The 27,928-nt window shown below is 33.7% G+C and overlaps 1 protein-coding gene across 1 annotated transcript in view; it reads right to left on the reverse strand.

The window, feature by feature from the left end:
• The window catches only part of LOC148951480 (bumetanide-sensitive sodium-(potassium)-chloride cotransporter-like), a 177,904-nt gene that overhangs the window by 82,935 nt on the left and 67,041 nt on the right, over positions 1-27,928 (reverse strand). The window contains exons 7-12 of the mRNA XM_089090904.1: positions 22,093-22,232; positions 20,422-20,616; positions 12,824-13,055; positions 8,383-8,504; positions 2,678-2,813; positions 681-892 (exon numbers count right to left, since the gene is read on the reverse strand). Coding sequence (XP_088947030.1) covers positions 681-892; positions 2,678-2,813; positions 8,383-8,504; positions 12,824-13,055; positions 20,422-20,616; positions 22,093-22,232 — 1,037 coding nt within the window. The remainder of the gene's footprint in view (positions 1-680; positions 893-2,677; positions 2,814-8,382; positions 8,505-12,823; positions 13,056-20,421; positions 20,617-22,092; positions 22,233-27,928) is intronic.

Genomic DNA, 27,928 nt, shown 5'->3' on the forward strand with positions numbered 1-27,928 from the left:
CAACAGTGTGTTTTACATTTCAGTGTATAATAAATTTGAATCCAATAGGTTTGTGACTGGGATTTACACACCAATCTATGTTAGAATACCGAAATTTAAATTAAAAACGTCTATTTAATGTGTTTTGAATAATTGAAGATGACACAACAAGTAGCTAAAAGTGTCTGATTAAAGAGCTAGTCCAGCAAAGTGTAACGTAAACGAAACCCTTAGTCAAAAAGAAAACATTTAAATTATAGCTATTATTGTTTACATTTTTAGAAACATAATGTCTATTCCTCACCGTTAGAGATGTCCTTGTCTCTTTTGAACCAGAATTTATATTTTATACTTCCTTTTTCTTTACTATTTTAAAGGTAAAATAATTTTAAGACAGAGCAATGTCTAAGTTCATTAATCTCTAAATTAACGAATGCTGCCCAGCCGCAGCTTTTTAGGAATTAAGAGGACATAAGACTTTATTTTGTGGGGAAGGGGGTTGGGGCTTAAAATTTTTGAATGGACTTATTTTGTTTATTAAAGTTTTTACATTCCTTGAGGAAAGTAATAGGTCATTTAGAGTAATCTGAGGATACAGTACTGGGTATGTCTAATACGTGGTAGCTTAATGAAACTGGCTGAGGACAGGATCTTTAGCTTTTAAATTTCTAAATAAAGCATTTCAAAGTTGGAATACGAACCTTACTAATGTGTCCACATAGCATAAAGCCCTGTTTTTTGCAGATTAAATTTGCAAAGTCTACCAACGGGGTTCTTGATGCAGGATGACCAGTTAAAACCAAGATTTGGGGACGATAATTCTTCACATGCTCTTCTAAGTTTAAAAGCTGATAAACTGAATCTACAGTAGTCTTGTATGTCTGAGCTTGGGTACTTGAGCCCCAGTTAACCTCTGTATGGAAAAAACGGCATTAATATCTGCACTTAGAAGCAATTTGCTGTGGAAATTCGGGTCTACCTCTTGATTTATTTTATATTTTTTGAAAGATACCTTCGATAGGCAAGAAAAGTTAAAATTTCTAACATATCACGATGTGTTTTCTGTGAAGGCCTCAATCTATTATAGCTTTCAGGATAAATTTTCAGGGAAGAGCTTGTTATCATAAAAGAGCAGAAAAAAAAAAGAAATCTAAGCTGAATAAGTATATTTGTTTCTCATAGCTTTTTAATCAAATTTATTTTAATAGAATAACTAAAATAAAATAATTATTCTCATAAATTTGACGTAAAAATTTCTTGAAAACGTGTTTCAAAATTTGAAAAATATATTTGTTTCTTGTGGTAATTTAATCAAATTTATTTTTCAAATACTGTCTTACCGAATTAAAAAAAACTACTGCGATTAAGTTCAAACTAAAATCAGGTCTTCAATGCCCAGCCGCAGCTTTTTAGGAATTAAGATTGTCGAGGTAGCTTGCAACTCGTAGGAGCAGGCAATTTCAGGAGTATCAAAGCATTGACTGTCATTTACAATAACTGGCCTGGTAATCAGATCTGGTATGTCATATTGTAGTATATGAAACCACAGTTAACCTCTAAATCAAGCTCTCACAAATAATGTCTTGAGCCATAGTTAACGTCTAAATTAATAAAGTGTCACTTCCGTAATGTCTACACTGTAATCAAAGTAAAGCTATTTATAAAAAGTAACTTTTTTTTAACTTGTCATTTAATTTATTTCAGTTAGCTTTACATAATAAAACAGTACTAGGTCTTTGCTTATAGGCGGTTCACTTATTCTGTTTTTTCCAAGTACCAGATTAATTGTACCTGATCCTAATCTGTTCATACCAGATCATACTAAAATCATACTAAAATTCATCCAAAAAGGATGATCTTGTGCAGCTGACTTTAGATAGCTTATCGTGGGAATGGGTTTTTAATAGTAGGGGTAGTATTATTAGTTAGCCATTAATGAGCTGTAGTTACCCAGCTCATTAAAAGCATCACAAAGATGCATAGTATTGCAAGTTAGCCATTACATAAATCTATCCATATTGATGGTATTTTCTATTATTTTAAATATTCCAATGGCTCAGCAGCTAATAAATATAGTATCATATTTCTACCTGCACAAAGGTCGAAGAGGATGGCGGGGGGCCGTTTAGGGACTAAATTTGTCTAGATATCCTCCCCTGAAAATAAAAACTTCACCTTCGAAAAGATTTATCTGGACTCTCAGGATCTCACCTTTTTCAGAGGTCATTTTATTTTTGAAGCATATATATACTTCATCATTAAGGCCAGGGACAGTTTAGTAGAGGTTCCCTTGCATCTCTGTTGCATAATATACAATATTAAAAACGAACCAAAAAAACAAAAATAAAAAAGTTTTTAGTAGCTTTTGCTAGCATTCCAAAGGAAGCAAAAATGACAAAATAAGAGTTTATCTCCAATATTATAGGTCACCAGGTTAAGGAAGAAAGGGTTTTCAAGAGAAAAAACCTCTCTACAGAGAGAAACATCTAACTAGCATTTGATACTAAAATCTTTTTAACGTTCAATTACTCTAATGTATGCACTCTTTGACCACTATAAGTAATTATATCCACTTAGCACTCAAATCATGAAAAATGTTCTTTTGCTCTCATGGCAAATCTTAAATCGCCATTGTTCAGAAAATTCCTGTTCAACTTAACAAAAATTTGTAATAACAAACGATCAATATATTACTTACCAGGTTTTCTATAGACAACCACAAGATAGAGGACAATAAAGGCAGCAAATGTGATCAGTGCAGTTACCCAGCTCATTAAAAACATCACAAAGATGCATAGTATTGCACCAAAGAGACTGACCCAGCCATTGTAATACTGAAAATTGAAATTCATGTAGCTGAACAATTATCAATGAAAAAGGGGAATAATTAAATCCAAAATGAAACCACTAAAACTTATTGATAACTTATCAGACGAAGCTCCTTAATAAAGAGAAAAAACAACTTACAACCGCTCATAAGAATATTATTCAGTTTGTCAAAAAATTTTGGAAAAAAAAATGGTACTGGTGCATTATGCGGGCACCGCTATATACTGTACATGGAATACCAAACGGGAAAAGCTACAGTCAAATGGGAGAGACAGATACCCGGCACTAAAACAGTTGTTAGAGTGGAAATGATCTGATATGAACGTTAAAATTACAATTTGGGATTTGCCAAAGACAGAAAAAGAGGCAGTTGAATTTTTACAGGATAAGGGGATATTGCCCAAGACAAAAGAATGCGAAAATGGACACGTCCTAACTTTATACTTGTATGGGAAGCTGATTGGACAATATTAGAGGTGTTGTGTGCGGCAATGTAAGCAAAAAGTCGGTTTGCCTAACCTAACCTAACATTCCACATACAGTATATAGTAGTGCCCGTATAATGCACCAGTACCAAAAATATTTTGGTAATTATCAAGGCTACAGTGGAATGCCTGCACCGTATCAAATTTCTGAAGTAAAGTGAATATACTTAGAATTTTAAATGTGCCGCCTATGTAGAAAGAAGTGACTACTACGTATTTTCTACTAATACAAAATTAATATCTCTTTAAGAGGAGATGGCTTTCAAAAATCAGCATAAAGTAAGTAGTATGAACTTTGAAAGCATCGGAATAAGGTTTTAAATTGCCATGGAGACCAAAAATGAAATCTGATTTCAATGTTTAAGTTGAATATTCTTCAGCCATTTATATTTTAGAAAATTAGAATAAGGATTCAGTTTTAATTGAAAAGACCCAATGCAAATCCATAGGTTTCTGTGGTAATGGGTGCCAGCTTTAAAAAGAAATAAATTATAGGTGAAAAATCAGCTGGAAAGATAGTATGGCGCCAAACAGTATAATAGTATGTTTTGTTTTGTATGGTATTGATGTTTTTAATATGTTTTTGTTTTTTATATGTTTATATGTTTTGTGTGACGCAAAAATGTTTAATAATATGTTTTGTTTTGTTTGGCGTTTATATTTTTAATTTGTTTTGTTTTTATAAATGTTTACATATTTTGTATGGTGCCAAACAGTTTAATAAAATGTTTTATGTTGAAAATGTAGTAGTCTGTAGGCATTAACTAATAAAATGTAGCAACCTTCAAGAATTAATTGCTTGTTCATGTTCGACTTTTTAGATTCATTTTCACCGCAAAACGTGGCACCACTGAAAAAAATTTATTACTGCCCTAAAAACTTCATTATTTTGAATTAATCAAATAAATATTTATTTTTTTTAAGTTACGGCTTTCAGATACAAATAGATCTAAGGAGGACAGGGGCAAAATTGTTTTTTTTTTATGTCTGTCGCTCTTTAAGAGTTTCCCTCGAACATATTTTTCCGAGCATTTATGTTTGATATTATTTTTAGCCTTTAACCTGGAAATACAAATGTTTTTTTAATAACTATAACACATATAAACAAAAAAAAAAGATAAAATGGTTTTTTCCTGGATTTCTTTTACTAGGATTAACATTTATTGAAAACTAAATTCACAGTTTGATATGTACTCTGAATTACGATTAGTGTGTTGAATAGAGAAACCTGCTGATGCTGTTGAATAGGAGCCAACTAAAAATTGCCCACCAAAATGTAGGGGGATCCACATTATCACGTTTTCTTGGCAATTTTTCTTCAACTTTCATAGTGGCTACTTCCTTAGAAACTGAAATCAGAAACTTACTACTATAATAACTAATTACACTTATTTTGGTTTATTATTACATTATAAAAATGCCAAGAGACACCAAACATTAGATGGCGCTGATGATTTTACGTCAAATTATTGCAATTTTCCACTTGTATGACTTAACAACACTCTTTACTAGTAGAACAAGAAGTAGTTTGGTAAGAAGAAAGTTTGCTGAATAAACTTTGAAACAAATCTAGCAAATTATTAGTGAAAAGAATAGTATTTTAATGCAATTGCAATTTCATGAGCTAAGAAACATTTAAGTAATTAATTCCTTTCCTGTTTAAGAAACAACAACATCAAACTTGAAGGTGTAAGTAAGCTTAGTAAGTGCATAATACCCGTATGATGGTATTAATCCCTAAAGAGGTGGTCAGTACATATAAATATACAAGAAGAATTTACCAAGCTTCGAAACCTACTTTTAACAAAAATAATACGAGATACGCTCTTTCGTTTTGAAGATATACAGCCTTATCAATAGGTACATATACTGCTGTCTCTATTTTGCTTACCTCAGAAGCTTACCATTAAGAGATGGTGTATAATAGTGATTTTTTTGTCAATGCAGATTAGATCAAAGAGAATAACAAACAAGCTGCACTGGGACGACGGACACTAAAACTCTTTAGACTGCGTGACAGTGTAGCGTCTGCCGACTACACTGGACAAACAGAAATTTCCAAGAAAATTTGGATTATTGATATTGCAATATTATTGTTAAAGCTGATAATTCTCGGAAAGTTTCAATTATCCAGCGTTTTTTTTTTTTTTTTTTTTTTTTTCAGAGATTGCTTAAGTCAAAAGCTTGTCTGCCAAAAGCAGGCCTAAGATAATTTGCTTAAAATCAAAACAAATTAAATAGGCTAGAGCTGGTTCCTACAGGTGGCATATTTCTTCGTTCTTTGCTCTTTCTTAGATTTAAAGCACCTGAAATGGCAAGTGTGCATCAGTCAAGGATGGAATATAAAAGAAGAAATCAAGAAAAATAGATGGCGCTAATAATTTGTTTTAATGCAAGCATAAGTTTGAATTCACGAAGTTTCCCTTACTTTTGGGGTTGGATGTTCATTAAGTTATTTAATGAATATAAAATAAAATCATTTAGACTCAATAGCATAAAATAAACTTCGAGAGTATAAGATCACTCAAAATAATGCTGTACTTTCACAGGCAACGCAATACTGCTGTCTCAATAAAGGTTGATGTGGCTTCAGTGTACTGTTTATTTGTTTGTTGTTTTTTTTGGCTGGCTTGGCTCCAATTCACATAGAAGAATATGTCAAGAAATTTAAAAGCTATTCCATAAAAGAAGTTTTCAAAGAAAAGAAGAGAGCTACTCAAGCAGAAACAAAGTTAAATATTAATTCAAACTTTAAATGAAACAAGATGTCTGTCAACGAATAAATGGGAAACAAAAAAAAAAACAGATACAATGGGCACACCTAATCAAGTAGAACCTAAAAGGAACAGAATACCTAAAGCAGAATCACCAAATAGATCCTATGGCTTTTAAAGGCTAGAGTGTCATTTGCAATTTACCGAAGACAAAATGTTATTTAAACAGTTTCTCTTTTATAACGTTTAAAAATTCTAAAACTGCTAAGAATCCCAAGAATTACCATTAATTTTGCTTCGTTTACCGCGATGGTACCGTAATTAGTGAATATTAGTAGATAGACTGATGCTTTTTGTGTGAGAACCTTGAATTTTGTTTCTGTTTGTAACCCTATTTTGCAGTTTTTTTCCTTTCTGAAGTATGTTAATTAATTTTCTTGCTAATAGTATTTAAAGTTACTTTTTTGTCGTTTTTTTTCTTTCTTTTCTCTTACATTTTTTGTACTCCACATTGTCGTTTTTGCTTTTGTGGGTAATAGCTTTATATTGATAAGTAATAAGTTTATATATGTTATATATATGAACAGTCTGTCTACTGTCACTACTTCATTTCAGTAATATTAGCTATTATGGCAATTCTCTTTCTCGTGCTTATACCTAAGCACCTAAGAAAAATATATTGCTTGAAAATTTTTTTTTTCTTCCGTAAAGCACAAATGACACCCATGCCATCAAAAGGCTTAAGGGGCCAGTCCTACTTCAGTTTGTGACAATTTCTGTTCGTTTTAACCTTGATCTGATTATTCTTTTTAATTCAAGTTCATAACCTGTTTGGATTATTTTTTACTTTATTCATCTTGTCTTTGCTTTAATGTTGCTCTTTGCTTCTTCTTGAAAGACTCAAAGACTCATTTTTCGAAAAATGTTTTCAAAAACTAATTATTTAAAATGACGACAACGATCTATAGGGGACTTGACTCACGTTTTATATCAATTATATAAACATAAATTGATACAACGGAGAGAAGGGAAGACTCAAGGGGCTGGAAAAAGCTGAAAACTAGCAATTTTCTTGCTGAGTTGTTAACTAAAGTTTATAATATAATAGTCCCTTGAATTATATTTTAATTATAATTTACTTGCTTTTCAATTTTTGAAGATGCGTATGAAGATACATTTTCAAAAATATGTTTCTTTCGGTTTTATAACGGTTTACTTAAATTAAATTTTTAATTTGGAATGTTAATATTTTCAACCTGATTTAAATTGCCAAGGAGGGAGCATAAGAGTTTTGATGAAGAAAACTACTACTACCACCACTACTACTAACAACTCCCCGCAGCACCAAGCCACATGAGGCCAACACAGCTACGCACGCTCCTTCTCTATCCCAATCTATTCAAAGCCTTCCTCTTTACACCCTCTCATGAGGTTCCCGTTTCCTTTCAATCTTTCTTTATGACATCCTCCCATCCCAACCACGGACGATCTGCTGCTGACGGTTGGCCAAAATGGACAATCTTCGGCAATGCCCGAGTCTTACTAACAACAAAATCTAAAAATTTAGCAAATACTTTTAAAGCAGCCTTTCTAGAGGAAAAAATAGATTACAAAATCGAACAAGAGCTGCTAAACTAGATTTAACGCATTGAACTAGACCAACTTTGAACAAATAACAGTATTATGCTAACGAAAGTTTGTTTTAATGCCGAAGTATCAGTCCTAGTCTTAGTCATTTATTTTTCCTGTAAGCGATATTTTTCATGTGATTGCTAATAGGTTAAAAACTTTTCTCTGCTCGCTAGTTTGACATTTTCTCCTATTTCTGGACTTGATATTTTATTTTTAGTTTAATTGGCAAAAATACCACACAGGCAATCACTAAGAAATATATATATATAAAAATTACACTAAACCAAGCAATCTTTATTTTAAAAATTAAAAAAAAAAAATTTAATAAAAGAGAGCTGTCAATAGCTGTTTGCAGCTCTTGCATTTTGCAATGAACAGGGTTGACACTCTTACTAATTTTCCTATGTTGTATTTGAGAACTCCCCGCCTCTTGGTTTTGACTTCTCTTGTATTTGTGATTTTGATACAAGTCACTGTCTGGTTTAACTTTTAATGAATGCTTATCTTAAATTGGACTTTAAATTTTCGATTATGAAAAATTTATGTTTGGAGTTACTAACATCAAAAATATTTAATTTCTTTAAAACATTTCAAAAATATGGAAAATCCCGTCTCTTCCCAGTCGTTTTTCTTCCATATATGGAATTTTTTTCGTTTCACAGGTTTTTTATTTCCTTGGACTGGCAAGCAATGCAGTTTGTGTACTTTCTGGAAAATAACAATGTAAAAATAAAAACTCTTACCCGGAAAGTAGGTCTCCAGCCAACAGGCTTAATTAAATTCACGTGGAAGGTTGAAAAGTTCACAAGAGCATAAGCAGCCAAAAAGAAATTTGAAATCAGGGGAGAGATAGTATTCAATTCACCTTAAAAAAGATAGCAAATGCTTTCAATGATTGATATTAAACTTAGCGTCAGGGTTGCTAACTCTAACTTAATATACAATGAACAAGATTCAGAAACAGTGATTACTCAAAAGAGTCTCCGAGAAAAAAAAGGCATATTTATTCCAGCTTAACCCGGCAAAATCCTGCAGTTAATTGCGAAACCAAAATTAAAATACTCTTTATTTTCTTTAATCTCATTTTTTATTTTTTATTTTCATCAGGCCAAAAGTAAACCAGTCGCGTGTGTCAAAATGACAGAAGTGATCGACAGAATATAGCCAGCCCAAATAAGGTGCCTAAGACTTCTTTTCAATATGAGGGTAAAGTCCATTATGTTTCCCCTCTTCGCTGAGTTAATCTGCTCAGCCTCAAAGTGAGGAGAAAATGTTCTTTTGTTTTGCCACCTTTTTTTGTCTTTTGTACCCTCCTGTCAAATTCCCTTTTTTCTAGCCAATTTTTCTCCCTTCGAACTTGCCTCCCTCGTTCTATTTCAGCAGAAATCCTCCTTTTCGTACCAATAAAATATCTCCTGCCCTTACCCTCTCCTTTTCCCCTCCCTTACCCTACTCCTCCCCTTTTCCCTTATAAATTTTTAGTCTTTGTTTCACAAATTTTGAGCTTCCTCTTTAGAGTTTCACTCTTGTTTTTAAAACTAAATTTTTTTTTTTGTATTTGTTAAACACAAGATTAAATTTGTCCTTGTGTTTTTCTATTTTCAATTATCAATTATATTATTTATTAAAAGGTTTATTCCCTTTTAATCCTTTGAGGTTAATTGTTTTGACATTATTTACAACCTCTTTGAAGTTAAAACAAAATCCTAACTAGCCCTATTATATTTGCTTTATTTTGCTGGTAATTTTTTGTGTGTTTACTGACTCAGAAGCGGAAGTTCGGCTAATATTGGCTTGTTAAAGACGTTTTTCAGAAACAAATCTTACATTAGTTTTGCATATTTTTATGCAAAATAAAATCAGCCTACTTTTAAAAAAACATCATCTTGGGATCAAATAAATTTAGATTTTTAATTTGGATCCAGATTGTGGCATATTAAAATTCAAATTATTTTTGAAAGTTTCTAGTTTGCCGGGTAGGCCTTCACTCTCATTGGCACAAGTGTATCTTTAGTTCCTCTATAAAGGGAAAAATAGGGCCCCTCATTGATTTACCTTTTTTGGGCCATTTTATGCCACTAAGTGATAATCATAACCACTTCTATTGAACAGTATTTGGTTATGTTGAACAGGGTTTCAACTCATGAACAATAGTGTTATTAGACTTCAACTGAATATCCATCGAACAGGGTCAGATTCACACAGAAAGAGTTCACTCAGAGAATATCGACATAGCTTGATGGAATGAAAACCTTAAATTCTCGCCGCCTTTACCTAATACAAGAAGGGAAAAGACAGCACGTCAATAATTGGCTTTTTTGGCCATTTTATGCAACAAAGCAATAACTATAATAGCTATAATATAACAAATAAAAATTTTGGCACTATTCAAGCTAAGGGTATTAAAAACTTGCAAGGAATATTGGGGAGGCTGTTGAACTAAATGAAACACTCTCCTATGTACATGCAGATTGTCAAAGGACGTATCCGCAATGTCCCTGGAGCTGCTTACGGTATTAAGCTGAAACTATTAGTGTGTATTAAGGGTAATGTTGCAAAAAAGGTGCTATATGCACATTGGTACTAAAGTTACTACCACTACTTCTACTATTGTTACTACTGAAGCTAAGGGTATTAAGGTGAAGCTTTCAGCGAATGTTTAAGAGGATGTTGAACTAAATCAAAACACAACATGAGAATGTAGATTGTCAAAAAGGTATACCAGCAATATATCAAGAATGGCTTAAAGCATTAAGTTGAAACTTTCAGGTTATGTTGAGGCGGACTTTGAACTAACCAAAAGGCACTATATGTATACTACTACTACTACTTTCCAGTATTGCTACTACGATTACTGCTAATAGGGAAGCTAATACTATTGAGGTGAAATATTCAAGAAATGTCTAAGAGGTTTTTCAATTAAAATCAAGAGATATTACATGCATGCTGATTGTTAAAATATCATATAAGCAATATCTCAGGAATGGCTTAGAGCATCAAGTTGAAACATTCAGGGTATGTTGAGGGGGGATGTAATTGACCAAAAGACACTATATGCATATTACTTAATAGCGCTACGGTGACTACTTCTACAGAAGCTAAGGGTATTAAGGTGAAACTTTCAGGGAACATTTAGGGGGACGTGCAACAAAAATCAAAAGACTGAGTGCATTAAGATTGCCAAAAGAGTGGATGAGCAATTTCTCAGGAACAGCTTAGAGTATCAAATTGAAACTTTCAGGGCGTGTCGATAGGGATGTATAACTACTATTAGTATTTAAAGTTGAGTAGTGTTAAACTACACGTCTAGTAGTAGTACTAGTAATGCTAGTAGAACTACTCGTAGTAGCAGTACTAGCACTGTTTGCAGTACTGCTGTTGCTACTGTCATTAGTACAACTAAAACTCAAACTAATTCTGCTAACGGGAACTTTCAGGGATTGTTTACAGGGATGCTGGGCTATATCAAAACACAGTAGTTGCATTCAGGTCATTAAGAGAGCGTATATTAGGAGAGGAAGTAGAAGAGATGTTTGAGGGGATCCCGAGAAGGGAAAAAACTAAAATAGTGGCTGTATTTTTTCAAAGAAGTTGGAACCGAACGGAAAGTGAAAACTGGATAAATACGACATCGAAATACAAAAATGCCCTTAGACAAGGATATGGAATAGGTATGACTGTTCACCAGAAGGCCCAGTATGTGAGTACTTATGCTTGCCCAGTTTTATAGTATCTGTCCTTTGCTTCACAACCCAAAAAGACACATTTAAAGTAAATTGTGATTTGTGAGTGAAATTTACCAGTACATATGGAAAGTTAAATTTCTACCTAAATTGAAAACAGACAATATGTTCATACAAAGAAATCATGCAGGCCTTCAAGTCATACATGTGGAATGTTATATGAAAGAAATTTTCGTTGGGACGATATTGGAACAAATGATAAGGAAAAAAGAATCACCAACAAGAGCTTGGTATGAAACATAGAAAAGAAAAGAAATAAAATATCCTCCAAAATATAATCAGGCATTCGAAAAAATTTATGAAATAGAAAAATTAGGAATGTTGCTTGAGATAAGTGGGAAAATTGACAAAGTAAAACTTAAGGAATATTATGAAAAAAAGAAGCAGATTCCTCCACTAAAAATAATTGAAAATGGTAGTTATAGTGAAGAAGAGGGGGACAAAAGTTTCATACTACTAGAAAGTTGCCTGTTGCTGCCAAAAGTTAAAGAACACATGTTTTTCTTTATGCATAATTTGTTACCCACAGAAGAGTCGAAAGCTATTTGAGAAAAAACTAGAAACACAATGTCACGTAATGTTGCAGTGTGAAAAACAAGAAACAAATGTAACAGGACTGAGGAATTTATTGGCAAGTGTTACAGGTAAAAAAAAAAATGAAGTTATTTTAGAGAAAGCTGTGTACCTAAAAGTAGATACGGGTATTTGTAAAACTTTCAGGAAATGGTAATGGGGGTTTTAAACTGAATCAAAACACACATTGTACATGTGGGTTATAAAAGGTGTATTAAAAATATCCCATCAACGTCTAAGGGCATTAAAATAAAACTTCCAGGGCTACCAATTTTACTACTAATTTTGCTAATACTTCTGCTACTACTGTTACTATTACTGCCACTATTTAGATAAATCAAAATGGTTTAAGGGCATCCAGATTGTCAAAATAGACTAGACTGTCAAGATATCTAGGCGGGATGAATTAGGACTGGAATAGGGTCTCAAGTTGAAACTTTTAGAAACGAACAGAAATTAATAAGAAAAAACTCTTGCCATAAAAGAAGTTTCCTTCTAAAGACCAGAACATAATTTGCACTTTGCTGAAAACAAATATATTTTTGACGTCATCTCTTTTTATTTAACTTTAATAAATCCAAAATTATTAAGACTTTCAGAAATGAATGTCACTATTTACATTTACTCTTAAAAAATTATTAGCTTTATTTTTGCTTATCTTTGCTTTAATGTAGACCTTTACGTTTTTTGTAAAAACTTTTGTTGTGGATTTTTTTTAATTTGTCAATAAAGAAAACAAGTATTTTCCTTTTTGAATCTTCACTAAACTAAAAACAAATCTTGATTAATTTAAAATTAAAGTTCTTTTTTTCTGGTCATTTTTTTTCTCACAGTTTTAACGCATTTTGGTTGAGGTAAAAAAAATTACCTAAGGCAATTCCAGCAAGCGCAATAATAAAAGTTAGGATATAGGCTCTAATAGGCTCATTGTTTCTGCCGTAGCCTTTGCCAAACCATCCAATACCTGGATAGAGGTTGTCATTGCAAACAGCTTGAAAAATCTTAGGCGCAGAGACATAGCTAGCAAGGGCGGAGCTAAGAGTGGCAGCAAAGCATCCAGCGAAGATAAGAGGACCGAAAGCAGAGACTGTTTCAATGACCTGAAAAAACAACAAAAAGTCTTTGTTACAACCAAGTTTTTATGTAAAATAGAAGTGAATGTATATTAGTTGGGCTCATAGTTTTGCCCTATATATATATATATATATATATATATATATATATATATATATATATATATATATATATATATATATATATATATATATATATATATATATATATATATCTTCCACAAACAATTTTAATTTCATCCCATTTTATGATACTCCTGTACCAAACAGACTCTTTTATATACTGCAATGGAAACCAGTCACGAAAAACCCGTTTTTGACGGAATAATTCAAGACACCGCTATAGAGTAATACAATGTATAGCGTTGTTTTCATTGCGTGTACTATATTTAAACTGTTGTTTTTTGAGGTTCAGGGGGGAGGAGGTAACTAGATTAGGTTAGGTAACGTAAAAATATATGCTATGCTTTACCCTACCCCCCCCCCCTAATGTACAAATATATAGCCCAAATTTGTTTCTAAACTATTATATATTAATCCTATTTTATTTTATTAGCATTAACCAAACTAGCAGTATATAAAAGAGCCCGTTTAGTACAGGAGTACCCATTTTATTCCCTATAAAAATTAAAACCATTAGGATTTTGGACATCTGGGTGTTTGTGATGTCATTCATTTGAAAAATTTTTTCTCTAAAGTCGAGGGCCTAAACTGTCTTATTCAAAGAATACTTGGCACAGACCATCTTCAGCGAAAATTATTATGACTATTCAAGTATTTGTGACGTCATTCATATGAAAATTTGTTCCCTATATTAGGGCCTTGTTAAATTTAGTTTCTAAGCCACTTTATAACCGTCTACCAAGTTTCACTACCCGTTATGATTAAAATTTAGATGTTCCCAAAATCCCAAAAAGTTCCCAAAATCCAATTTTAGCCGTAACTTATTAAATCCTTCTGCCATCAAGTTAAAGCACGAAAACATGTTTGAAGATGCAAAGATAGAATAAATTACCTGTTCTTTAAAAAGCTTTAGATAATCAAACAGTTCGTGGTAACGAACTGTAAGTAAGGAGCGACCCGGATCAATGGTAACCGAAAGTCTAAAAAACGGAATTTTGATACCAATAGATACATCAAAAGAATCAGATTTTAATTGTGATTTCAAATATATAAGTTTCATGAATTTTAATTTTACCTATCAAAAGTTACACGCCTGAGAAAATTTGGCTTATTTTCGAAAAAAAGGAAAAAGACCCTCTAAAATTTATAGAACCTTAATGAAAATCACACCATCATATTCGGCGTATCAGAGAACCCTACTGTAGAGGTTTCAAGCTCCTATTTACAAAATTGTGGAATTTTCAATGTTTTGCCAGAAGAAAGGTCACGGATGCGTTTTTATTTGTTTTTTTTTCTTTTCCCCAGGGGTAATCGTATTGACCCAGTGGTCCTAGAATATCGTAGGAGGGCTCATTGGAACAGAAATTAAAAGTTCTAGTGCCCTTTTTAACTGACCAAAAAAAATGGAGGGCAACTAGGCCCCCTCCCACACTCATTTTTTTCCCAAAGTCACCCGATCAAAATTTTGAGATCGCCGTTTTGTTCAACATAGTCGAAAATCTAATAAATATGTCTTTTAGGATGACTTAATCTCCCACAGTTCCCAGGAGAAGGGCTGCAAGTTATGAACTTTGCCAATTGCTTACATATTGTATTGGTTATTGGGAAGTATACAGACATTTTCAGGAAGGATTTTTTTTCTGGTGGGGGGGCTGAAGGAGGGGGTTACTCGGGAGAATCTTTTCGTGGAGGAAGTTTCTTTGGGTTAAGGGACATTCTTATGAAAGGGGCGCTGGATTTAAAAGCATTATTTAAAAAACGATCAGAAATTAAATTTTAAAAAAAACAAGTTTTTTCAACTGAAAGTAAGAAGCAACATTAGAACTTAAAACGAACAGAAATTATTACGTATATGAGGGGGTTCGCCCCTAAGTCAATACCTCACTCTTTACGCTACAGTTTTTTTTAGCGCTTTCAAAAGAGCTATCTATTCTAATTAAACGGCCTTTGTGATTCGGGTGTTTGTGAATTAAACAAAAATTTTAACTTTTGACGTAAAGAGCATGGTATTGACTAAGGGGGAACCCCCTCATGTACTTATTAATATATGCGTAATAAAAAAAAACAATAAAAAAAATAAGTGATACGGCTGAATAGTAATCGAAACTTTTAAAAACGGAGTTTTGATGTCAATAAAAGTATCAAAAGAATGGGCTAATAATGCTAATTCTAAATATATAAATTTTATTAAGTTTAGCATTACTCATCAAAGGCTATGAGCCTGAGAATATGTACATGATTTTTTAAAGAGGGGGGGAAACATCCACTACATGAGAAAGAATTTTAATAAAATTCACACCGTCAGATTCAGCGTATCAGAAAACCCTATTGAATAGGTTTCATGCTCATATCTGCAAAAATCTGCAACTTTGTATTTTTCGCCAGAAGAAAAATATACGAATATAAATTACGAAAAATTACGTCAAAACAAAATTTAGAGACAACCACTTAGCAAAAGAAAAGTAAAGTTTTTATGCAAATTTTGTTTACTTATTCAATGACGGTGAGCCAAAATAAAAGCTGCATTAACTAAAAAACGATCAGATATTAAATAAAAAAAACAAGTTTTTTTAACTGAAAGTGAGGAGCGACATTAAAACTCACAACAGGCGGAAATTAGTCCCTATATAACCGGGGTTATCCCCTCCTCAAAGCCTAACTCTATAAGCTGAAGTTTAACATTCTCGTAGCTCTATTTTTGTTAAAAAATAGAAAACTTTAGCGTAAAGAGCGAGGCGGTGAGGAGGGGGAGAGCCTCTTTCATATATGGAATAATTTCTGCTCGTTTTAAGTTTCAATGTCGTTCCTTACTTTCAGTTTAAAAAACTTGTTTTTTTTACTTAATTCTCTAAACAAAAGACTAAGTAATACCACAATAGTAGTATTTTTGAAATTAGATTCTCTTTTTTTAAGACTCAAACACAGTAAAATGCATGTATTTACTTAAACAATCAGGTAATTACCACGAAATATAGTATAGTTTTTATAAAATGTTGGGTTAAAGATAGCCTATGTGTATTCTCAAGGGCGTGGGGAGGATAGGGGTCAGTGTCGCTCCAGCTCTGTAGAAAAAAAGATCATGCAAATTTAAATTATATTATTTAATAAGTAATATTACGCTCTCTACTAACTCAAAATTATTTGAGTAAAATCATTATTAAAAATTCATTGCACACAATTATTGTTGATTAAAACTTTGACTGAATATTAGTATATTCAATTTTTCAACATCTTCATTTTTAAGAAGATGAACTCAGAAAATAATAAATATTCCAACAATATTAATATTAACTTTAATAGTAACCAACAATTAAACCATGTCAATTAAAAACGAACAAAAATTAACTAAAAAACAGTGTTAAAAAACCACGCTATAGCCTTTACAAGGTTTGGAAGGTGGTAGTTCTAAATCTGTTTTGGTAAATTCTGTTCATATTAAGTTTAACCTATTTATTCTTTTTTAAGTTCTATTCGTTATTTGATTTGCTTATTCATCTATAGCAGAGTATTTGTTAAGTATGTCTTTGATTTGACTATGTTTTTTTAATTTCTTGGCGTTTTAATTTCGAATGACTATGACACTTTATTCCCTGTTGTTTCATTCAAACCAAAGGACTGTAAGTTTCCTATATAGAGGTTTCGGACAAGATGATTCTAATAGTGTACTTTGTGTTTCGATCTGACACTATTTTTAAGAGTGATGAGCTATTGTATTTTTTACTGTGGGACGGGATCGTCACTTAATAGGTTGCAAGATATCGCTGTAACCCTGATAACTTCATACTGCCATCATAAAGTGCCATTTGGAAACTAGTAAGCGCAATTTCAGGGTCATTTCCGGTTGGAAAGGCCGGGTGGGGTGCTGAAGTACCCTAGAGAGCTGTCTAAGGGATGATTTAAATCTAATATTTATATCTAGTCAGTTTCCATAAAGTCGACTTGATAACACCATCATAAAGTACCATGTTGCACTAAAAAATTGCATTTTGGGTAATTCTTCCTGTTTTTTCCGTAACAATACCAAATAAGGCCCTTTCTAATTGGAATGATACAAAAATACTTTAAGACCTTATGGTCTTAAATTTCTAGAATATAATAAACTGGTGATTTGAAACCGCAAATCTTATGTAGTAGGCTCTTATGGACAAGGCGCTATAGCCTAGTAGTAACAGCTCTGCCGTGCGGCCGTAGTAACACAGCTTTGGAACTTGGATTAAATGTTTTTTTTATTGTGAATTATCTTTCAAGCGCTCATTCCCTTTTAATTGACAATTCTTAGAAAATATTAAAGTCAAAGGAGCAAAATTAATAAAATACACATTTTCGTAAAGCTTATTAGCCACACATCTTAAATTCTTTTAATAATTAGATATAAAAAAAACGATCAGAAAAAACAAGTTTCTTCAACTGAAAGTAAGGAGCAACATTAAAACTTAAAACGGGCAGAAATTATTACGTATATGAGGGGGTTCGCCCCCTAGTCAATACCTTGCTCTTTACGCTGAAGTTCGATATTTGTTCGAACCACAAACCCCCGAATCACAAAGGCCGCTTAATTAGAATAGATAGCTCATTTGAAAGTACTATAAAGATTTTACTGAAGGCAGCCTGTTTACTGAAGGCTGAAAATAATTTGTGAAGTTGCTCAAGGTGTATTAGGGAAGAAAGCTAGAACTGCAGCTAGGAATATTAGTGAAAAAGCTTTAAGTTTAATAGAAAGGAGAAAGGACTTGTACAATAATTATCTGAGTGATAGATCATATGAAAACAAAAGGAATGGAAAGAAAGTGGAGAAAGCATTAAAATATTAACAAAGGAGGTGTGAAGTGGGGGCCATGGATAAAATTGCCGGGGATCTGGAAGATGCAGCTAAACGGCATAATAGTAAAATATTGTACTGGCATGTTAACAAATTGAGAGGGAGTAGTCAATCTGAGCTTGGGCCAGTTAAAGATAGGAATGGGGCCGCAATTAGCGATAAGGAAAACACTAAAGAGAGATGGGCTGAACATTTTGAGAATTTGCTTAACCAAGATAGAGTTACGGGAAAAGATATAGAGGAAAAGGAAAAAATTTGTGATACCTTGGATGTGAAGGAAGATTTGTTTTGTCAGGAGGAATTAGCAACAGTACTAAAAGGATTAAAAAATAATAAGGCTCCAGGTGCTGATAGGGAGGTAAATGAGTTTCTTCAATATGGTGGCTCTGAGGTTAGAAACAAGCTACTAAAGATTATAAATATGATTTTTGAAAAATGGAAAGTACCTAATGAGTTTAGGAAACCTTAATCAAGCCACTTTATAAGAAAGGTGATAAAAGTGAGTGTGATAATTATCGAGGCATTAGTCTGGTCTCTATAAGTAGTAAATTACTTAGTAATATGATACTTTTTAGACTGAGAGACGCCGTAGACAAAGTTGTAAGAGAAGAACAGTGCGATTTTAGAAAAGGTAGAGGATGTGTCAACAAAATTTTCACTCTTAGGCTAATAATTGAGAAGTGCCTGAGTTTTCAAACACCTTTGGTCCTCAGTTTTACAGATTATGAGCAAGCGTTCGATTCTGTTGATAGAAGAGTTTTAATAGAGGTTTTATCCTTGTATGGTATACCAGACAAATACACTAAAGTGATTAGTGCTATGTACGAGAATAACACTGCTGCGGTTAAGGTAGGAAATGAGGTTAGCAGCTGGTTTTGTATTAAATCAGGAGTTAAGCAGGGCTGTGTTCTATCCCCCCTTATATGGATCATTTTGATGGACTGTGTCTTAAGGAGCACAGGAAAGGCAATGGGAGACCACGGAATCAAATGGGGAGGAAAAAGTCTCCTGGATTTAGATTATGCTGACGATTTAAGCATCCTAGATGAACGTGTGAGAAAAATGAGTGACGTTTCAGAGGTTTTGCGAGTTCAGGGAGCTAGAATAGGTTTGAAAATTATAAGAAGACTAAGTCACTAAGGCTAGGAATAAGTGAAAAGGGAGGCTTTGAATATATTGGGGTAGAGGAGGAGTGTGCGTAGTTGTGTTGGCCTCAGGCGGCTTGGTGTTGCGGCGAGTTGTTAGTAGTAGTAGTAGTAGTTAAAAAGGGCACTAGAAATTTTAATTTCTGTTCAAATGGGACCTCTTCCGGTTTTCTAGGACCGCTGGGTCGATACAATCACCCTTGAAAAAAAAAAAATAACCACACATTAGTGATCTTTCTTCTGGCAAAAATACAAAACTCAACATTTTTGCAAATGGGAACATGAAACCTCTGCTGTGGGATTTTCGGATACGCTGAATCTAATGTTTTGATTTTCATTAAGATTTTTTCACTTTTAAGGGGTGTTTCCCCCTTATTTCAAAAATCAGACAAATATTCTCAGGCTCGTAGCTTTTGATGGTTAGCATTAAACTTAATGAAACATATATATTTGGAATCAACATAATAACCCAATTCTTTTGATATATCTATTCGTATCAAAATTCCATTTGTTAGAGTCTCGGATACTATTGAGCCACGTCACTCTTTACTTACAGTTTGGTACCACGAACTGTTTGAAAACTCAATAAATACAACATAATTAATCCAACTCTCAAAAGGAAGCTCAAAAGAGATAAATCGAAATAGAAAGCCGAGAAATAGAACTCTAACCATTCAAATGAAAACGTTAAAAATTGACAGAGACCACTCAAAACAGTAAACTTAACGTAGTGCATTCAACACAAGGGAAATTAACCTAAATAACTAAGTTAAAGCGAGAAAAGGAACCCAGTTACTTAAAATATAAACTCTGCACAGTCAAATCTTAATATAAACTCTGAACAGTCAAGAATATAGTCAGAAAAAATGCACAGTCAGAAAAAATATAAACTCTGCACAGTCAAGAATCTTAACATGGACAACTTAACCGATTCAAATCAAGGGGCACAACCCAGCTCAGGATAATTCGATATTTACTAAATCTTTAAAAGTTAAGACATGAAACAACTCCTTTAATTAAAGACAGGGACACAGAAAAAGCAACTGAGCTCCACCATCAATGGCGTAGCATGCTAATAACGTTTTACTGAAATCGCTTTGCTTCCACCTTTAATCGGAGAAATAATAAAAAAAAATAACCAGACAAATTAAATGACAATTTTTTTATGTTGAGAAAGTGCCCTAGAAACCTACAACTTTACAGACGTCTTGGTGGTAATGTTTTGATCCTGCCCAATATGGAATAGGATCCCGTTATTCTCTTCTATAAACAGTTACTGCTTTTAGAAAAGGCTAATAAAACTTACCTGAAAACTGTTATGAAGACCCCAGTCACATTCATTTGGCATACATTCCAAAAATGAGCCATCAGCAAGACCAGTAACGTTACCAGTGGCATCTCTAGCAACAGTGGCACCACAAAAAAAGGCAAAAGCGATATAAACAATTGTAGAAATAAGAATGGAGAGAAGAGTTCCTTTAGGAAGAGCAGATGATGCGTCCTAGAATTGCAAAAGAAATAAATACATATGATTCTTGAATGATTCAAGATAACTTTCAAAGTTTCAGTATAGAGTAGAAAGAAAAAAAAAATGTTTGGGAGATTTTTGTGCACTAAGACTATTAATTTGTTTTTGCTACTGATGCGCTACTAGGTTTTTATCTTTGTCTCTTTTTACCATAACAGTGATATATTTTATCCAGAATAGGGGTTGAACAAACTATTCTTAGAATATCTGATTCTTCAGAACCTTAACTGATTCCAAAATACTTGCGACGTTTTAACATTTTTTCAGGCAGATAATTCTGACAAAAATACTGCGCTTATTGCGTTAATAGATTTTCAAATAAGTTTAAGACAGCTAAATAAGTTTCATGTAGCTATATATGTTTTACCTGACCGTAATATTAAGGTAAAGTCTATCTCAACACATAAAAAGTTCAGACAGCTTTGTTAAAAGTTTTTTTTTTTTTTGAAAGAGGAGAATTTGAGCACTTGGATTGTGAAATCAAATAATTTCTTATGTAACTTATTACAAAATAATACCAGACACAGCCAATAGATCCTTCGGAACAACAGAAATAAATACAACAGGTAAATTATTGAGATGCCATTATTAAATAAATAAATAATTACCCAAGGAACACCAACCAGGTTACGATAGGGTTGAAGGAAGGGGCTTTAGTCCCCAAAGGCAGAATTTTCAGAATTCAGTTAAATATAAAGCTTCTATCTAACTTCAAAACCACCAGCAAATGGACAGATGGTGGAAAGGCCGTCCAGTTACTCGAAAACCTTTAGCTGAATATTCGGTTCACATTATTCAAAGTCTCTTTTTTCTTTTCGATAAAATGTTTCTTTGGATAGCACTGAAGTAGGCATCCAAAGGAAATATCTTATACGTCAGTAATTAAGGCCACCGGCAACGCCAGGCAACGGTAATTAATGCATATTCGGCTTTACTGGCACGAATGGAGATATCTGTTTTGATGGCTTGAGAGAGGGACCAAAAAGAAAATTTAAAGAATAAATTTAACAGACAAACACTGAAACCGCGAAATAAACAGCACAAAGTATGAAATCTAGAGGGAAAGCTAGGCTCAAAAGCTGTCTTAGCCTCTGGAAATGCCAGGACCTTGCATCCAGGGTTTGTGTTTTGGAGATTCAGGAATTCCAGGATACCGAAAATGTCTTAACGTCTTCAGTCTGTGTCAGTCTTTGTTTTATACATCCCAGACGTGATAAATTTGTCAATAAAGCTCCAAATCTTGCTCTCTGGAGAAAGCTATTGCAAGTACCTCTGCAAAATAGGGTCTTCGATGTTGAACCTTGCCTTCCTTTGAGCAATTAATAATTGTTGACACGCATAAGACTAACTAAACTCTTTGTTGGATGGCTAAGTACAAGTTAAAAAAAATGTGTGTGAATTAAACCTGGGAAATCTCACGCCTCTTTCCACGGTCTTAAAAAAAATTACCTTGAGATCACCGGAAATATTTGCTCCAGCCAGGATACCAGTAGCTGCAGGGAAGAAGACAGCAAAGACGGTGAAAAAGCTGTAATTCACACCTTCATCCTCTCGGTAGTCTGATACAAAATTGTCACTGAATAGGGTACCTAAATTAAAAATGGCTTCAGTAAATAATTTATAGTTGAATCACAAACATTCTGTGCACCAAAAGCAAGGACTGAGGAAACAGAAAATTCCAAGGATAACTCCCCGTCCCTCAACTCTTGTGGTTTTCCTTATTTACCAAACTGAATAAATCGTATCAAACAGTTCGTGGTTTGATAAGAGGCTATGTTGATGAACAATATCAATAGTATTTGTGTTATCTGGTGAAAAGAAGGAAGAGTTGGTGTGTGAAATTTGCAGGAGAGAGAGCGTGAGTCTTAGTTCTAAATTTGTAAGTGTTTTTGTCTGTCTGGTTGTTTTTTTAGTATATTTATGGTAGGTAACTGGATGAGTCACCGGTGACGTGGCTAGAAGCGTCAGATTGTAGAGTTGCTGGCTTATATTTTGTCCGGAGAACTTGTGTGTCTGAAAAATTTTGGGTCGCTGGATTGCCGACTGAAAAATTTCGGCCGGAAAACTTGCGCGTCAAAAAAAGAATAGGTAATTTGTGGGTTGGAAAGTTTTTTATAGTGTGCGAGTCTGAGTGTAGAGTAAAGGGTTTGTTTGTTTTTGATAGTATTGAATTGTTGTGTGTGTTTTGTGATTATTTAAAGTGTGGAAAAAGGTGTGATGGTTTTTATTAGTAGTGTATTGAAAAAAAGAGACAAAAAAGATGATGTCTAGAAGTATGGTTGTGTTCCTTTTTAGAATGATGGAAGAATCAGTTTTAATGAAGTAATGAAGATCGACATGCATCAGTTTTTCAAGAAACTGGGTTTAAATGCTGGTGTAGTAAGAGCGATCGAATCTGACGATTTCAAGAGATTTGGACAGGTCCGAGTCACTATGAGATCGGTAACAATGGCAGACGATCTTGTATCAAAATGCAAAACAAACGAGCCCAAGATGCGATTCAATAACGGCGTATATCCCGTAAACGTAGACAGAACTGAACGACGCCCGACAGTTGTCCAGCTGCGGAAAATTCCAGGAGAAGCTACCAACGAAGACATAAAGAAAGAACTAAAGGTTTATGGAGCTGTTCTGAATATTAGAAGAAAAGTATACGGCGGTGATGAGTTTATACAAGAACACACCAGTAGAGCTACTATAATAATGTATGTTGTAACACCCATACCCCCGTCTATCAGCATCTTCAACTGAGATGAAAAAATAAATTTATTTTACCCAGAGCAACCGCAGGCCTGTTAAATATGCCATAATGAAACTCATTAAGCAAAAGATTGCCCCAGAAACAAAAAAAAAAAAAATGAGGAAAAACAGCATTCTAAGCCCAAACCCATTTGGCGGGCAGTTACTCAATCCATGGGCAACGCCTAAACCTGTCGCAAATGAGCAATCGGGCTCAAGCCGCGCCCTGGAAGTAATGAATCAACTGACATCGTTGATGACCGTAGAACTTATTCTAAAGAGCACACAAAGTAATTTACAAAAGGAATTGGAGAAAACAAATGAGGAAAAAAACGCAAAGCAACCCTGAAAAGAAAAATGAAAAGAATCCACCTAAAAAACCAGAGGAAATCCAAAAGAGAAACATGAGACCACCTATGGTCCAAAAACCTACTGAAGGGACTCAGAAACAAGGAGGAAAAATAACAACACCAAAAAGATTCCTCAGTGAAGCATCTATAGGAAGCAGCAATGGAAAAAACCAAGCAAAGGAAATAAAAACAGAAGGAATAGAAAACGAGACCAAACTAAACAAAGTAAAAGGAAACAAATAAAAAAAAAGGTAAAAAAAAAACATAAGAAAACCTAATTAGGACCAAAAAATGAATTTAAAAATCGGAACCCTAAATTTAAATGGCCTAAAGCAAAAAACGGCAGGAGTTTTTTATATAGTATTTAAAAGTCTCAGGTTTTAATATATTTGCAATCCAGGAGGTTGATAAATCTAGCATATCAGGAATAAAAGAAAGTGGTTATACGTTTATCTCAACTAGTGGATCTTTCAACACGGGATTTTGCTTAAAGAAGAACATTATAGTGAACCCGGAGAACTTCAAATTTGAAGAAGACGGAACCATATGTAGCCTCCAGTTTGAAAGCGCCACGCTTGTGAACGTACACATGCCTGCAGGAAGTAACAACGTCAAAGCCAGAGCTGATTTCATTCAGAACATCACAGCTAGATACGTTCCGACATCAGGATATAAAATATCATTGGGCGATTCTAACTGAGTAGCCAGAGAAGAGGATGTACAAATGAGAGAGGGAGCGAATCTTAAAAAGAAAGTGAGTGAAGATTTAAAAAAAAACTTGGTAAAAGCATATGATATAGGAGATATATGTATTGTAAAGAAAAAGACTGAAAATGCTTTCACCCGAATTGGAAACCAAGGAGCAAGCATAATTGACAGGATTTGCACATCAAAGGAGATGGAAAAGACTGTAAACTTTATTCAGCATGAGCATGTTTTTTTCTCTGATCATTATACTGTCCGAGTACTGATAGGTGATTTAAACATGAAAAAAAGCTTTATCAGGGCTCCGTATTGGAAACTACATCGAGATATTCTCAAGGATAAAGGAAACAAAGAAAGAATACAAGTAAAAATCAGACAAATACTTACTAGAAGAAAACAGAAAGAAACCCACCTCAGAACATGGATCAACTTTAAACAGGAAATCACAAAATTTCAAAAAGACCTACAGAAGGAAAGGGAAATAGAGGAGTTAGCCCATGAACGTCTTTTACGAAAAATCCTAAGCCAACTGAAAGATGAAATAGATCAGAAGACAGGAGACCCGTTTTTTGAATTTCATGAAATAAGAAGGCAGTTGATAGAAATTGAAAAAAAAATAATGAAAACTGGACAGTAAAAATCGTTTAAATGATGTGTATGAAGGCGAGCAAATAACCCTGGCGACCATTTTGAAAGCCAAAAGGAATAGAGACGAAAGCAGAATCGAAAAAATCAACGGAACGTGACGGAAGGATAACAAAAAACCACGAAGGAATAAAAAAATGGTTTATGGCTTTTTCTCCGAGATATATAAAAGAAAAGAAGAGGGCAAATGCTTTTGATGATTTCAAAGTAAAGAAAAAAGTTTCTAGCGATGAAAATGAAATATTGTGTCAGTCTATAACTAAATAAGAGCTCAAGAAAGCGTTGAGCTCTACTGAAACAGGAAAGGCCCCAGGAGGAAACGGTTTAAGTTATGATTGTTACAAAGTTTTTTCTTAGTGAAATTTCGGAAATTCTGTTAGCAGCAATTAATGAAATGATTCGTGAAGGAGCCAAAAAAATTTAGATAAACAAAGTACTGAGAACTTGAGTCCCATCTCTCTACTCTCTGGTGATACCCGATTATGTTCAAAAGTCCCAATAAATAGGCTTAAAAATCTAATAGGAGAGATCCTAGGTGAAACCCAACACGGGGACACAAAGGGTCGGAATGTCCAGCACATTCTTGCTATTTTAAGGGACTTGCTCCGTAGAAGAGGAGAGCAATCAGAAAGTGATCTCAAATGGGTGTTAGTATGTGTTGGTTTTATGAAAGCTTTTGATTCAGTGGTCCGTAATTCGCTTTGAAATTTGATGACGGATAAGTATTCGTTTTGTAGTGAATTTGTGGGATTTTCAAAGAATCTATAATGTGATTCAGCAACGAAAGTGGTAGTTAATGGCAGCCACGCTGAAGAATTTCCCCTCGAATAATCTCTTTGACAAGGGAGATCCAAGCTCTTCGTTTTTATTCGAGATATATCTAGACCCACTAATAAAATACATAGAAGCTGGAATGACGGGAATCAGAGTACTGCCAACTATAGTTCTCAAGTCAGAAGCCTGTATGGATGATGCCAATTTCTTCACCGATGGACCAAGTGACGTTAAAACAGTAATGCTAGGCCTATAATGGTAAAAAAAACTTTCTTGTAAGGATTCATAAAAAAAAAGAACAAGATTCTCCCTTTAGCTGAAAACCCAAATGCGAGCTGGACCAGGGACTCGGAAAAAGAGACTTGACTAGAAGTCAGTCCATCAGTGAAGATACTTTGAATTGAATTATCAGTCAGAGAGAATTGCTGGCAAAATGCATGGGGCATGAAACTGCTTGACATTCAGCATCTTCTATATGGTGACGACAGAGGCAGAAATCTTACATTGTTTCAGAGATCAACTTTCGTCAACATGTATTGTGTATCACGAATACTTTATCTGGCCCCAGTAATGCCCCTCCCGGAACCTATAGCAAAAAAATCGGAACTTATGTGTGGTGTTTCATATGGGGCGGTAAGCTAGAAAAACTGAGTAAGAAAATTCTCTTTCGTCCAAAGAAATCGGGAGGTCTTGGTGTTCTGGATTTTCGAAAAAGGTGCCAAAATATACTTACCCGGATGACGCTCGAATTTTTAATTGGATCCTAAGTTCACTATGACAAAGAATTGGTTGCTTCCCATACAAAATGAGCTTATCCCAACTAATTCGGAGACAGCCCCTGCTTTCATAAAAGAATCAGTTCAGATAATGCAGCAACTGCAACAGAAAGGGCTTCTCATCGCAAAAAGCAAAGAATTAAAAATGGAGATTACCAGACTCTTAACTCTCGAAGAAGAAAATGCAGGGTACCGCGTTAAAGAAAAAAAAAACATTTGTAGATTTTGAAAGTGCATTCAGGAATCTGCATTCATTCCCTATGAAGCCAAAAGTAAGATAGCTTGTGTTTCAAGTGATACACATGATTTTGTCATATCGAAATAGAACGTCGCGTCTCCTGAGAAACGAAGATAAAAAAAAATGCTCCTTTTGTTAGGAAGTAGTGGATGATGGTTTAGACCACAAGTTTGTCAAGTGCAAAGAAAATAAAGGAATTTTTTAGTTTATTTTTAATTTGAGTGAAAGACACGGAATTAAGGTTCAAAGGGATGAAGAAAAGAAGAAGCTGGTGAAATTTGATATAAATTTGGAGTTAGAGGTAAAAAAGAAGAATTCTCTATGTTATATTATTGGAAATATAGAAGAAAAAGAAAGAAAGCAGTGAGTTTGAAATATTTTAAGAGTCAAATTGAAAGGAAAATTGTATTATTAAATTCAAGTGAAGATTGGAGAAAATATTTTTGTGATTTTGAATAGTATATGTAAATATATGTGTGGAAAAAAAAGGAGTGAGAAAGAGAGTTTGAGTTTCTGAGTGGGGTGAGTGTGTGTATGGGTGAGAACAGCGTTGCCAGTGAAGTAAATGAAATTTAGTTTTATTTTTTTATTTTTTTTAGATAGCAGCTGAAAATTCAGAATGGAGAAAATTAAAAGAAAAGGAAAAGAATGAAAATTAAAATTGGGGCAGTGTCGTCATTTACGCTTTTTTGATTCGTATAAAATGGTGTGTATTTTTTACGTATTGTAAAAATAAGCTGAATTGATACAGTAATTTTTTTTTAAAGGTGTTTTGGTTGGGAAAGAAATAATTATTATTATTTCTTTTTTAGTGGCTTTTTCGTAGAATTGGAATTTAAAGAATGTTTATTTATAAATGGTGTAAGTGGCAACCGTAAGCGGGGAGTTCCTGAAACGAGAGGACGTCCTCTCTGCAGGAGAGAATCTTTTTTTTATTGTAGTTTTTAGAGGTAGTAGTACAATCTTTAAAAAAAAAAAAAAAAAAAAAAAAAAAAATATCGTGGTAACGAACTGTAAGTTAGGAGGGGCTCAGCTCAATAGTTACCAAAGCTCTATAA

This window comes from Artemia sp. Qi Xiang Cuo, chromosome 6 (genome assembly GCF_049724085.1).
Source record: "Artemia sp. Qi Xiang Cuo chromosome 6, ASM4972408v1, whole genome shotgun sequence".
Classification (NCBI taxonomy): Eukaryota; Metazoa; Arthropoda; class Branchiopoda; order Anostraca; family Artemiidae; genus Artemia; species Artemia sp. Qi Xiang Cuo.